At 30.9% G+C, this 16,004-nt stretch overlaps 2 protein-coding genes across 5 annotated transcripts in view; both read left to right on the forward strand.

Moving 5' to 3' along the window:
- LOC126780711 (protein Jumonji) overlaps nt 1–16,004 on the forward strand; it is a 200,730-nt gene that overhangs the window by 59,774 nt on the left and 124,952 nt on the right. The window lies entirely within an intron of this gene.
- Nucleotides 9,847–14,592, forward strand: LOC126780646 (zinc finger protein 248). Its single transcript, XM_050505268.1, has 2 exons — nt 9,847–9,934; nt 11,772–14,592. Exons 1-2 carry the CDS (start codon nt 9,847–9,849, stop codon nt 12,437–12,439), a joined length of 756 nt encoding a protein of 251 aa, XP_050361225.1. The 3' UTR covers nt 12,440–14,592.

Here is a 16,004-nt window from a genome sequence, read left to right on the forward strand (position 1 = left end):
CAAAAACGTAGACATTATCTATTCAATCTAAATATATTTCAAAAATCAAGGACAGTTATGTGTATATTTATTTAAAATATTCTGTACTATAATTAAAATAAGTAACAGAATAACGCGATAATATAATAATTATAAGTAGTGCGTATGTAGCTTATTCTAATTCTAGCTGCATTGCTATGTACGTAGAAGCTTAATAAGAAAGTAGACGAGTTTAGAATTGTGGACGAAAATAATTGTCTGGCGAGCAGTTTGTGTGCACTTAAGTATTCACTATTCAAACCGTTTAGATTACTGTGAAATATGTTGGCTTAAAATTAAAATTTTAAAATATTAAATTTATGCGTTTTGAGTGGATGCAATTTTTAATACTATTATTTATAACATTATATTTATTTTTGTATTATTTATTAAAATGTTATTACTTTGTATTACGCCAGCTGGGAATGAATATAGTAATAATTTATGTAATAACAATAGCAACATTTCCACGTGAGAATGCGCGCGCACCCTTGATCCCCCGCCGCTCAACCCCACGCATAAGACGTAGAGTCGAGGGTAAGATTGAAAAGAAAATTGAATAACGGATCGTGGGATCGGTCTTTCTTATTATTAGTACCAAAAAGGACAAAGTGTAATATTCATTCAACATTATTTATTATTAGTGGCGTTATTGTTACTACGATTGCTGCAATTCTACGACGTCAATGAGTAATAAATTTTCTCTTTAATTTTTTGTTTTATGTTGATTTTTAATGTGGATTTATTATTATTGTGTTATTACTATCAATTACTAATTTATGTACTTATATCAATTAGACAATAATTCTGTACCGAGAGATACTTTGATAACAAATACTATCACACTACAGAATATGTATTAGTTTACATTACCGTAGAATATTTACGGATTGGTATAATATTTTCAAAAAGCCGATACCATCAAAAACCGTTTTCTTATTTGCTATTGATATTTTTCTATAAACTTGCTCCACTAAGGATAAAATGATTATACAAAAAAAAAATGTTAAAGATATATAAAAAAAATCATTGCAATTGTATATACATCAATAATCCCGCAAAGAGAAAATAAATTCGATTCTATTTACTTTTATAATAGAAAAACAATACGAAGTTTTTGATTTGGTATTTGCTTTTAAAAATCACGTTAATATTTTTCTTAATTATCTATAATAAATTAACTACAATATTAGCCAAGATATGTAGTAGTTTTTTTTTTTAATTTAGTAGTGTAATACTGAAGTTTCTCTTATTCCATCTACGTGTGTTCGATTTCCCCGTTTTTTGAGCAGTTCTTTGGCACAGAATGATATAAGTTGCTTTAACTGCACAAAAAACCTTTCTTTTTTAATTTATACAGGCTGTCCCAAAATTCAACGATAATGAGAATCTAGAATGTAGTGCATTTTATGCCTATCTTGACAAAAAACACTACTATGGCAAGTTATTTCAAAAATCTATAATGCATTATACGGTTGGCTTTAGAAAAATCGAATTTGTATTTTTATATTGCAAAATAAAAATCCAAGGATGGAAGAGTGAGCCAGAAAGCTACCCATACGCAAATTTTATTTGATAAATACCTATGCTGGCTTAAATTTTTTTTCAGAAATATCACAAATATTAATTTAATTTACGCATAAATTTCAATCATCGTAGAATTTTGGGACATGTATAAAAAATTAAATGAGTTACGATGTGTCGTAATTTATTATTAATATGTAAATTGCTTATATATTAATCAAAATGTTGTATTAAATTACATTAACTTTACAATACTGTTGCCAGCTAATGAAAATATTTCAGTTTATGTTAACTCAGATTATGACCTAGTTTTTAGTTTTATAAAACACTTACTATGCATTTTTTATGTTCATATATTAATTAATGAGTTGTTAAAAAGATCGTTATAATGTTAATATAATTTATGTTTTAGGTTTCAGTTACTTCAGGTAAAAAAGGAATTCTATGGTAAGAAACCGTCTGCCTATTTTCTGTTAATCCATCCGTTTGTTACGCGCGATTACTTCCAAAACTACAATCGCTAATTATCTGCAATTTGGTTCAGCGATAGAAAACCGTTTGACTGAAAATAAAGAAGAGGAAAAGAATTTAAGAGACCTTTAAGGATTAACGGTTTTTTAGGTATAACTAGCTCGCTGGTTTTTTTTTATTAACATTTAAAGTAACACTGTGCAAAGTTATCCTATCCAGTTTTTTTAGTGATAAGGAAAAACAGACGGAAGGACTGACCAGGTAGGCAATTTCAGAAATAGCATATTTGGCTTTTGTTTGATTATCAAACTTATTATATTTTTCATATGAGTATATTATTATCATTATATAAGTATATTATATGAAAGAGAAGTTATTTTTTTAACTAGACAGTTTGAGGGAATCCTAAACCCTACACAGACCCTTAGTTGCTTTGACATTTAAGGCCCCCCATTCCGAAGCGGCTAAAGTAAAAAGTAGTAGTTAGTTACATTATTTTTGGCTGGGCCCTTCTGCTGGTGGGGCCTCTAAGCCATTGCCTTGTAGGCCTAAGTATATATGCGGATCTGTGCCCAAAGAATAATTACTCATTATACCCACTCGTTCATACCTCGCGAAGTTCAAAGATCAGACGCAGACAGGTATAAATATTCCTTCAATTGATGGTGCGCGAAGTTATATAATAAATTATTCGATATTACTACTGTATCTGCTATGATATAAAATTTCCTATATTGTATTGTTAAAAAGAAACCCTTTAGGTATATTATTATTATTAAACTTGCGATTTATTGCTGTAAGTACGTAAACTTTTAATTTCTTTTCTTTATTAGGAAGAAATATACTAATATTGTTATTCATTTTAAAATTAAATTAATTTAAATTTACAAACACATTTTTGATAGTTTATGGGATGTATTAGAAATACAATACTAATAATAAATTAATCACGGCAGTAGGATTTTTTATTGATCTAAAATATAACTTAAGTAAGTTATATTTATTGTAATTAATTTTTATACGGGATTGCTTAAGGTAAAAATATTTTTAATTAATCAACAAATAAAAACAAAAACGTAAATTACCCTTTATTAAATATTTTGAAATGTACCAAAGACAGATAGATAAATGAATTAAGAATTGCTACGGTTAATTAAAAAAATCACTTCTTTACTATAAGCCTATATTATATATATAAAAAATAACTTTGGGCATCTACTTAAGTTTATAAATATGTTAACATACTACGTGAAACGGTAATTTTATTTGCAAGCATTTGGTATATTGATGTTTATAAAGCGTCACAAACCCCAAAGAGAATCAATGAGGAGCACTTGAAAGAATAACTGTAAAAGCTGACCAGTATAACCTTTATTATAATACCGTAAGGCGGAGGGCGCTACCGTCAACGCAGGTGTGAATCGTGAGAAATCTTTCCCCTCAATACCTAGGATTTACTTTTAGCAGGCGGAGGGCGATTTGCAAGAGTATAGGGGTAACATTCCCACGGCTTTATGCTTGTATAAATTATTATGTAGTTAATCTCAGTTATACTATTTTGTTGTTTGAATAAGGCAAGATAGGCATGAATAGATTATACAAATGTTTGAGTTTGTTTAGAGCTTTCACTAGAATTGTAATTACAGTATAGGCAAGTAAAATATATATTAAATTAAATCTATATTAAAGAAAACGCTTGCATTTTTTCGTATTCTTTTTTTAAGAATCGTTCATCCGATTGAGTGGAAACTTTGTAATTTTTGGCAATTGCGTGAAAGTATCTGGCATACCATCAATGCATACAATGGTCGTCGCGCCAGTTGTTTGGGATAATTGCGTATAAAAAAAATTAAACAGGCATTGCAACGCATGTTGTTAATGCGTGATATATGCGCTAGTAATTTAGACATATAAAATGCAATGTCTGACTGAAAATCAACGTATTGCTTAAAACATAAGGCTTAGAGACTTACTTGGCTAACTTCCTTTACTAATATCGTTGCGCACTTAGAAAGTATTTTTTGAAAATTCTACCATCGATTAATCTTCATTAAATATAACACTTTAAGCTAGCATTAGCTAAGCATTAGCATCTAGTATACTCAGACATTAGATGCGGTCATTACATTTTTCAGATTGAGTACCTTCTCAAACTTATCGCGCTGCGTCGAAGACACTAATTTATATATATTTAAAACCCAAGGAATAAGACGCCTTGGGTACTGCTAGTAAATAATATATAAAATTAAGTATCCACTCTTCGTATGATTCGAGATTTAAAAAAAAATACAAATGAAAACCGAAAATAACTGATTCGCGATTTTTATTATCCGGCGATAATAGAGCACTATCATGTCGCTCCGTGTTCGAAGTATGCAATAATTATGACTATAATGTTACGAAACTAATTATGAGTATCATAATAATTGTTAAGCAATGAAAAAACAACTTTGTCTACGACAACTTATTTGATATCCAATTTGATACGTTTTGGTGCTATCTATACTTTAGGGATCTACTATAATTATATTCTAAAGCAATTAACAGATTCGCAGTTAACAAACTTATTGTTATTTACATTACACGTAACAATACATTAAAATTATTATTGTATTGTTATAAGCGTTATTAGTATTAGTAAGTTAAGTTTAACAGTAACCAGTAACAGCCTGTTAATGTCCCACTGCTGGGCTAAGGCCTCCTCTCCCTTTTTGGGGAGAAGGTTTGGAGCTTATTCCACCACGCTGCTCCAATGCGGGTTGGTGGAATACACATGTGGCAGAATTTCGATGAAATTAGACACATGCAGGTTTCCTCACGATGTTTTCTTTCACCGAAAAGCACGAGATGAATTATAAACAGAAATTAAGCACATGAAAATTCAGAGGTGCTTGCCCGGGTTTGAACCCACGTTCATCGGTTAAGATTCACGCGTTCTTACCACTGGGCCACCTCGGCATATCATATCGACATATATCGACTTTAACAGTTAAGAAATAAATTTAAATGTAATTATAAGAACTAAAAATAGTATATATGTATGTACGATATATTAAAACAAGGTAATAACGTCCAGACGGTTTCATAAGTTATTTCTTTTAAAAAACCTACCAGCGACACCTATCCAGACGAGCTTGCACAAAGCTCTACAACAAAGTAAATAATAAAAATATTTTTATCATGCTTATCTTTATGTGGAATATTACGATAACCCAGTACAAAAAGTGCATGCGAAACAAAGCTAGCTAGCTATACTGTTAAGGCGGATTGGAAGTTCAGCTTTTTACGAAGACCAGAAACGGCGTTATTGAGCGAAGTCAATTATCCAAAGATAGCCCAACGACAACAGTAATATTTAATAAAGTAGTAGTAATGAATATAAACTATTTTAATAAAAGCCGAGACAAACATTGTATAACACAGGTAGTTTGTATAAACATGTTACAACTATCTAACGTCAGGTAGCTTTATACTAAAAATATAAAATTAATATTATACAGTGTTCATGTCTAAATAGATAGATGCTTTATTTAGAATAACACCGTTTATATATATATATATTTTTTTTGTGCCAAATCACTATCACTTACTGGTGGTAGGGCTTTGTGCAAGCTCGTCTGGGTAGGTACCACCCACTCATCAGATATTCTACCGCAAAACAGCAGTACTTGATATTGTTGTGTTCCGGTTTGAAGGGTGAGTGAGCCAGTGTAATTACAGGCACAAGGGACATAAAATATTAGTTGGTGGCGCATTGGCTATGTAAGCGATGGTTGACATTTCTTACAATGCCAATGTCTAAGGGCGTTAGTGACCACTTACCATCAGGTGGCTCATATGCCCGTCCGCCTTCCTATTCTATAAAAAAAACAACAAGAATTATAGTTTTTATATTAAGTTTCCCATGGGTTCTTAATATAAAAGAGCTACTTTTTTACTGGTGGTAGAGCTTTGTGCAAGCTCGTCTGGGTAGGTACCACCCACTCATCAGATATTCTCCCGCAAAACAGCAGTACTTGGTATTGCTGTAGCCAGTGTAATTACAGGCACAAAAGACATAACATCTTAGTTCCCAAGGTTGGTGGCGCAGTGGTGATGTAAGCGATGGTTAACATTTCTTACATGCCAATGTTTATGGGCGTTGGTGACCACTTACCATCAGGTGGCCCATCTCCTCATTCGCCTTCCTAATCTATAAAAAAAAGCTTCTTAAAAGAAACATATTTTCCCACCATTTGTGGTGGTCATCATGGTTTTATCTAGTTTAAGTAGATGGAAGTACACTAAAAAAATTATTAAAATAGTTTAATAATAGGCAAAGATTTCGAATAATATATAAAGAACAAGTGACAAATCCAATTTTCTACCCTTATTCAATATGTGTAACCGGGGCACCGGTGCAATATTTAACCGGTCGGATAAAAGAATATTTTTTTTAAAACGTTTTATAATCGTTAGAGCTATCGAGTAACAAGTACAAATATTAAATAAGAAACATCATACAATTTCTTGTCTATGACTTATCGTGATCTAGCGAATTACTAAATTAAATCAGTTTTTTTTTATAAATTTCTTTTGTCACTAGAGTTAGTTCTTCTAGTTCAACGATTATCTAAGATGCTCCTTACACACAGCCTTACACTTTACTTAAGTTTTGGATACCGTACTGATTGGAGATCAAACAATATACGGTTATAATAATTGTAAAACTATAAATGTATGAATTAGCGGCACTAAGTCACTATTCTTATCGTGTCGTATATTAATAGATTTCAGTACCTAGATAATCGATGTTGCATAGAACATTTTATTAAAGTTTCCGACATCCTTTCATATTCCTTACATTTTTTACAAAATTACAATAATAATCAATTTAAAATTTTGCAAACTCTGAACTCTACCGCCGAAAACATGGACTTTGGAATAGCTAGTATCCTAACTAATATTATAAATACAAAAATTAATTAGTTTATTTGCTTGTTACGCTTTCACGTCTTAACTACTTGTCAAGAGTACGTAAAAGGACATCGTTTACCTAACACCTTACTTCCTTCAAACAAGCGGGCGAAACCGCGGTCGGAAATTAATATTAGAATAAATATTTTAAAACTCATTTCATTACCTATCGTATAAGGTTATGTTTCCGTTTTTATATAAGTCATCGTATTTTAATTCATTAATTAATTTAATTTAAGCATGAAAATTCTATTTTATATAAAAGTGCCTGCTAATCTAAAAATTAGCGTTCCTATGCTCGCAATTTCACCTGACAACGTGTTTTCGAAACAAAACATGCGAGGTCATCAGTAGGCGTAATATCGTGTCAAACAGTTTATAGATTACCCATCACTTATCAAAGCTCTGCTAAGACACCCACGAGCTCAGACAGCTGCCAGAGTCGCGAGCCGCCCCCGTTTCTCACGCCAACCCTCCATCTGCTTAAAGCTCGGACCCTTCTTACAGACTTCATTACACAATAATAGAACTTCGCCTTATTATTTTTCTACCCTAGCACTGATTTCATATAACGGGACTCATTCGTTAAGAAGACATCGCGCGTGCGACATCACCGCTTCTTTTTTTTTATAACTATGTACGAGTAGTTTAGTTACGTTTAGTGAGTGTTTTTGAATTAAAGTTTAATATTATTGTATTATTGTAATTATTAAAAGGAAAATGCAAGCTTTTATTGATTCACAGAAAGGGGAGATTGGGAGTTTAAATATGTCAGGTAAATTTTTATTTACATTTAATAGAAAAAGTGCATGGAGTATTAATTATTTTGTTTTTAATTGTTTCATAACGTTTTGTTTTGTTATTATAATATTTATGTTTTCCTATTTTACTATCCAAATACATACTTATATAATTCTACAATAGCTTTGAATCTTGCAAACCAGCGAAATGATAATAAATATAATAAAAAAGAAGAGAAACATTAATGGTAAAAATAATAATACGAATTAATAAGACTCCGACTCGTATACTCACATTTGATTCCCCCTTAGGTTTGGACTTATTTATTATTATTATATATTTTATAATTATATCAGAAAAGCGGCTACATTTACAAGTATTCTTTAAGAAACTAGTACTGGCTAGCTATTATGGTTTTGAATATCTGTGACAGATACATGGACAGATGGCATAAGTAAAAATAACAATAATTAAGGTGCTGGAAAAATATTTCATTTCCAATAGGTATATTCAAACTGTAATTACTTTAAAGTATTACAAGAACTTTCGATTGGTCCAAGTAAGCTATGAAATTAGTACATACTTTATGCATATATAAATTTATACTAAACATTACTTTTTAGAACTTACTGCATTATACATCATTATATATGTACCTACGTATATTACGGGTACTGTACTGTCCTACAGATTATTGTAATATACAATCAATAATTTTTTATAAATCACAAAATATTTGAACTGGACCTCGTAGGTATATACTGCAATATTGCTTTCCATTACATAATTTTTTTTGTATACATAGCAGTTTTAAAAATATCCGCAACAAATGGTATGGTATTACTTTTAATCCCTTAAGTAGATTATCATTTTTAGATCAATTTTCATAAAAAATATTCCTATGAAAACATAACAATCTAGATAAATTGTATATTAGATAATAAGCCTTAAATTCATCGTAAATATCACAAAGACTTCCACTCCGCTAACCTTTTAAGCTCTTTACGAGAACGTTTACGGAAAATGTTTTGTAAGTTTTTATTTTCCATTCTTAGCGTACAATGATATTAGAAAATAATTTTGCACTTTAACAATATAAGATATTTTATTTCTCAAACATTATTTAACTAGTATTTATGAACAAAGTTGCCTTTCTCATTATTGTATCGCATGAATAAATTTCTGTTTTTCGTAAAAGATATCTTCAAGAATCGAACTTAATTCCCATTTTGCTCCAACTTACCTTAACCTATACTTTTGTTGGTCGATAAATTAATTTAAATAAAATCTGTATTTTTTTTAAGTAACACTGTTCCTACTTATAAACTTATGTATGAATTAGCACACTAGCATATTAAAAAAAAAATGCAACATTGTTCGATTATACTGCCTACAGGAGGCACTTACCTACATACCTAAGTGGGTAGCTATCCTATATTCGTATATAAATAAGTTATTTCAAGTTTGCTATAAGGTTAAATATCCGATTACAGCCGAATAGAAAGCCATTACTAATTTACTCGATGCCTAAATTGCATTAGGTACTAGGTACTCAGACCGCATTTTAAATAACCGTGACGTGGATGTAATTTTTTTGAAAAAATATCGAATATTACACCTTATTCATGCAAATTAGTTTTATTGATCGAAGTAAATATAAGTAAGTAGTTGAATTCTATAGAGGTTGAAGTTAATGATCGGTCTAAGTAACGTGGCAGCGACGTTGCATTTCTTAGTATCTTTATGAATAGTGCGGTAAATTGAATCAACAACTCATAGAAAGCTGTATTGGAAAATTATTTGTCTTATTGAAAGAGGTAATTTTGAATTTCAAAGAGTATCCGTTTATTTTAAGCTTACTTTCATACATATTATTTTATTTTACTGATTATTTTTCGTTTTCGTATGTATTTAATAACTGCGCGCACGCACCCGTCCGTCATCCGCCGCAATGTAATATTTTTGCGAATAGGCAAATGTGCGGCAGTCGGCAGGTGGAGAACTGGAGACTGGAGAGTGGAGTGAAGGCGGCGCGGGCGCTCCGGCCTCCGCCTGTCAGTTGCTCGCGATGCGTATTGTGTGATGAACGCGTCTAGTGTGTATATAAAAGCATCGACGTTTCGTGTTCGTGTGTGAATGTCCAATGTTTCCATGCAAGGTGCGGGGGCGGCGGGACCGGTCGACGGTCGCACGCCCGACCCGCCGACCTTACGTACCGTTCACTGTACGCAACACGAATCTTGTGATTCTAAGTGCATCTTCAAAATATAAAATGCAATAGATAAAAAACACCTCATGTGTTAAATTTCGAGAGACCTTGTATGTGAAATGTACACTCATCAGTGATTGATTCAAGTTCCAACATTACCGGTCTGGATAATGTAAAACATGTATGTTCATATACTTTTATCTCTATAAATTACCTACCTAGCAATACTAGTAAACTAGGCATACTAGAACTAGATATGTAGGTACTTATATTACTAGAAATTTGTTGACAATAAACTACATTATAATAATTTTTAAAACAATGAGTAATAATAAATGAAATGTTAACAAATCAATATGTTAGTACATTTATAAATAATTACTTTAAAAATACTGACATATCTGTTCCAAGAGGTTTATAATATAAAGTTTATTTGTTATATAAACACAGAGCGAGTTAACGCATTAGTTAGGGACCTACAAGAATTATAATTTACCTGACCAATTAGGTAATATTATTATTAAGATATACATATAATTATGTATTTTGGAAAATTATAACGGTTTTTTTGTCATTCATTGACGGAATAAATAAAATTCAAAATTATTCTATGCGTACTTATACATTTTATTAAATTTTATTTACTGATCAAAAGAAGTAACGTATAGTTGATGTAATTAAAAAAAGTGCTTTATAAAATCAAAGTTTATTATTATTGGGGACACAACTTCAAGCTATTTGTGTATATTGTCAAAAAATTTAAATATTCTACAAATTCGGGAAATATCATTTATCAGACAGATGTTGTTACCCATAAGTTACTTACTCCGTTTTAAGGTAATAAAGTCTTTACTTAAATTATGCCACATTTACCTTAACACCATGTTAACGGCTGTATAATAAAGTTATTTCATATTCTTTTTTATAATATCGTAATCATTATTACATTACATATCAAAATCGGCAAGAGACAATTTATAACTCCGCAAAACAAAAAATACACAAAATCATGTTATAATCAAATGTTCGTAAATGTAATGATGCTAATTATTACAAATGCTTGAATTTCAAAATAATACCTTATATCTAACGCAAGTATATTATAATACTGTGTTCGTACGTTACTTTATATAACGGCTTTATAAAAAAACAAAAAAAATAATCTAGTATAATCTTAATTTTATATCTTGTATACATATATGTACTCTAGGGCCCTGTAAATAAGAGCTTGATATTCAGTACAATAGGACGCATTTAAAAGTAAGATAGAGGGCCTCTTAGTAACAGATCAGCTTACTATTCACACCCTATCCGACATCTTTTCAAGTAAAGCTATTAGTAACGCCTTTTGAAGAAAAAATTAAAACCAGAACTCTTAAATCCATATCGTAAACTTAAGGGGATCACTATTGTGCTACCGCGGAGAATTCCTATTGGCCAAAAAATGTTTTCACCGTGCCAATGGGGTTCCAAGGATAAGGGTCGCGCCCATTACACTCAAGTGAACAGATGCGCTAAAGGTGCAATATATTATCTCTGTTTGCATGTGTTATGTCATCTCGCTAAGTAAATAAACGAAAAAAATATCACCTGCCTTAAAATATCTCGTCTTTTAAAAGTCGTGTTCCATTGAGAAAAGACTTATAAATTCCAATTGATTCTTAACGAATGATAATGATAGGTATATTATTATTTTGTACTGTAATAAATTAATGTCTCTATTTTAATTTACATTTATACTTTAAAAATTCAATTTATCCTTCGTGAGAAAAAATACTACAATAAACTTATTAAAACTGATTTAATTCATCGGATATATTATGGGTTATAAATACTTCTTTTTTCTTGTCAGGCTGGCGTTCAACTTTGGGAGCTGCCGGCCTCGGAGAGGGAAGCAGCGGTTTCAATACTAGTATGGCGGAAACAGCGTCCATTGCCCATAGTCCGAAATATATGCGCAAACGCCGACGGCTGTCTAGACTTCTTGATAAACTTGCCGTGCAAATAAGTCATAACAATAATAACCATTACCCATTACCACATTGGCTCATGCTCGACTCTACTTGTTATAACTCGAAAACCTCCGAAGATGTTCCTCTCGATTTGTCTTTAAAATCGGAGGTTCCAAAAGTGTCTAAAGAAACATCCGGATATGCATGTGACACTTGCGGCCAGACTTTCGCCGTTCACGATCGTCTGGCCAAACATGTTGCCTCTAGACATAGAGACAAGGCACCGGAGGCGACACGTGCTTATGAATGTGAGATATGTCGTCGACGATTTGCCCGTTCGGATATGCTGACTAGACATGCTCGTTTACACAGCGGCGTAAAGCCTTACTCTTGCTCTGCCTGCGGACAGGTATTTTCCCGCTCAGACCATTTAGCCACACACCAGCGTACTCACACTGGCGAAAAACCCTATCGATGTCCCGCTTGTCCTTACGCCGCCTGCCGACGTGATATGATTACGCGGCATATGAGAACGCACACACGAAAGCCACAAGCCCCAGAAATCTAAACGACATTCGAAATGGCATGACACGACATAAAAGAAAAATCGGGTACAGTGTTTTCGATTTATCTTTTTATGCATACTTATATTCTTAAATTTATTTATTCCTTCGATGTAATTTTAGATATTTATACTTTGGCTATATTAATTTTTAATTGTAGGATAACAAGGACTTCGTACTACGTTTCTATACCTACTTAGGTAAGGACATATCTCATTGCAGTATTTGCATACTATACTTAAACGCGAATTATATTGCTCAAATGCGAATTCATCTTTTGATTAAAATAGTATGTACTGCTGAGCGCAATGCGATGTGTCTTAAGTTAAGCTAAGTTAATCGTTTTGCTTTGCATATTAATTATTGTATTAGAACCGCGACTTTAGGTATTTATTGTTACGTTTTGTATTTTTTAATATTCCGGAAATTATCATTTAGCAGGTTGTCTGAAATGTTTGTGTTCAACAGACCTAATTATTAATAAAATTATTTAAAAAAAGCCTATTAATTTTTAGCTATTAGTTATAAGGGTTTCATATTAAGCATGTTATGGGTTTTTTTATAAGTGCTTTATTAGATAATGATGTATTTATTTTTATCAATTTCTAAAAAAACTAATGCTGTCTACAGTTATTTGGTGTAGTGTAGGTACTTATAGGTATCTTGTTCAGAGAAATCTTCACTCTTACTATTTAATAACAAATGTTTTGTATTTTTAAGAGAACTAATGTTTCGTTAATCGGCAAAATAATATTTAAATTATTAAGAGTAATAGCTGTAAATTCTTATTATGCAGATACAAAGAAATCTTTGAAGTAAGTTTTCCTTAATATTATGCTTTTAGAGGTTGTTCTCGTGTGTTATAACATTAATATTAATATTAAGATTTACTTAATATATTGTACGTTCTTATATGCTTTAGTAGGCATACAGTAGATAAATATAATGCATCCATTTTGTTAAATTAATGTAAATGAATGGTTAACATAAAACGTTATTCGACGGTTATCAAACTATCTACATATTAATAGGTATTTCTTTACCAACCTTATGTTTTTTGTTTGGTAGTGAGAAAAAAAATAGTAAGGTTGAGTTTTTTGACGAGCGTTATATCAAAAAAAAAATTCAAAAAATAGATATTTAAAAGTATAACTGAAAAACATACATATTAATATATGTTTTTCTAAAATTTTAAATAATGATTATGGTCGAGGAAAGGTTTTCGACCATTCGGCGTTCAATGGTTTAATTTATTGACCACATATTAATTTATTTTTTATTCTTTTTTATGTTTGACTTGTTAATACAAAACAAAATGATTATATTTTACAAAACTTTCTTATAGATTAAAATTTTTTCATTAACAGTTACTATTACGATTTTACCTAATAACAATGCCTTATGTATATATGTCACTTACAAAGAGCGTCATTACACTTGTAGAGACTAATTTATGACGCATAAAAAATCTACATACCTTCCTACTTTTTAATCTGGCGTTCGCCATATGTGTTGAGGATAGAAAAAAATTCAGTAAATTTGGAAATGAACAGCAAATCTAACAAATTTTTACTAATATCTTCTGCGGTTTTTGGATTGCTGAATGAAAACGCATTCCTTAAAATTAATAAATAATATTTATAATAATTAATAAATCATGTACGTTTATTAAACCTGCTCAAAGCTGGTTAAAATATTTCTGGAAATGTATTATTGTATGACATAATTAAACACAGCACATATTTTTTAAACTTTTAATATATTATGAAAATGTTATAACTATTTATATATTATACAGCGTTGATAGAAAATGCAATAAATTATATATGCGCTAAAGATACATTAAGTACTTTAACATCCCAATAATTGTTTAACTAAATCAGAGTACATATAAATATCACTCTAAACAAAAAGATATATAGATAACGTATGTTACATATGTTTTTTTAATTGCATTGTACTCATTTTTAGAAAGTAAACAATTTATCGTTTGAAAAATTTACCGTTTTGATTTCGTTATATAATTCTTCAAGTATATTAGTTGATTTAATTATATGGTGTTGATTAAGATTATTCATAAACCTAGCTGTATATAGGGATTGCTGTTAATTTTTATTACTGTGATAATTTGATTATTTGTTTTATTGTAGTTATTACATAGGTATCTGCAGTGTTTGAACAATAACTATTAAATAGGTTTTTAGTTATTTATCATCATTAAAATGATTTTCATTTGAAATCTGTTTTTTATTTTATTTCAAAGAATGTTTATATATATATATATATATATATATATATATATATATATATATATATGAAATTTATTATAATGTATTAACGACAAGCCAAATATGGACTTTACCGACTACAGTTATTCGACTGAATGTTCGGTAAAATATTTACCGAACCATATTATTGGTAGGAATTGTATTATTCAATTAACTATATATATTTGTATGTATAATGCAAGAAGAGGTTGAATACTTGCCGTTGATAAAGGTACCTAAAAATTTTACGTGGTTTAGTGTGGGACGAGGAGAAGCATATCTCGGCCTGTAAGGTATGGCAAAATGTTTAATTTCTTTTTTTAAATAGTCGAGTAGGCGAGGCTCCTTAGGGTGGAGGATACGGTTCTCCTGTACAATCTTACGACATGATTCCTTGAACCAGGAGGAGACAGAAGGATTTAGTAGGAAAATCACACATCATCTCCAAAGAAGCGTGTTCTGTGTATCAAAAACGATACCTCAGGTACTTTACGTTTGAGCACCACCTGAACCTAAGAAGTAGGTATCTAGCTAAAAAACTTTTTTCTGGCACTAAATAGCACTGCTTAGTATTGTTTTGTTCCGGTTTAAGGGTGAAACGTGAGCCGGTGTAATTACAGGCACAAGAGACATAACTTCCTAGCTCCCAAGATTCCCAATGGCATTGGCTTTGTAAGGAATAGGAGATATATCTAACAATACCGATGTCTACAAGTAGTGGACCACTTACAATCAGCTGGCTCGTTTATCAGTCCACCTAAACATTCAAAAAAAAAAAGTAGGTATTTATAGTTACAATTCATTCTGGCCGCAAGAAATGTCTAAATACATGATTTAGTTTTTATATATAATATAAATTTGGATTAATAAAAAGTATGGAGTTGATGTAAGATGTGTAAAAAGGGAGGATGTAGGTATGGTTTCAGCGTTTTAATTTATTCGTTTTTTATGTTACCGATGTTCATTCGAAATAAGTTCGAGAAGAAGGCGCTTCGCGGCGCATCTTCGCATTTAATTTTGAAATATCACTATCCTTAAACCATATATTCTATTGGTCCGAGTTTATTGATATGTTATTTATAAAATAAATTTTTAATACTCAAAATACATATTTGTGTTCTGCGCATACAACGACACATATGTATGTACCTAAATAAATAATGTTAAATTGCACAAAATAAATATGGAATTTTGGAAAAAAATGTGGAATTAATTTATGCCAAGGATGAGCTGGGATAAATTTGAAATATAGGTATACTTGTAGGGTAATTTAGGTATAGAAGCCTTATTCATTATCAAAAAT

The sequence above is a fragment of the Nymphalis io genome, chromosome Z (genome assembly GCF_905147045.1).
Source record: "Nymphalis io chromosome Z, ilAglIoxx1.1, whole genome shotgun sequence".
Taxonomy (NCBI): domain Eukaryota; kingdom Metazoa; phylum Arthropoda; class Insecta; order Lepidoptera; family Nymphalidae; genus Nymphalis; species Nymphalis io.

Excerpts from the sequence above, each read along its gene's own strand:
- LOC126780646 (XM_050505268.1), top strand. The coding sequence starts at position 9,847 with ATGTCCAATGTTTCCATGCAAGGTGCGGGGGCGGCGGGACCGGTCGAC. Across the intron at positions 9,935-11,771 it reads GACCTTACGTACCGTTCACT|GCTGGCGTTCAACTTTGGGA; the intron begins GTACGCAACACG and ends TTTTCTTGTCAG.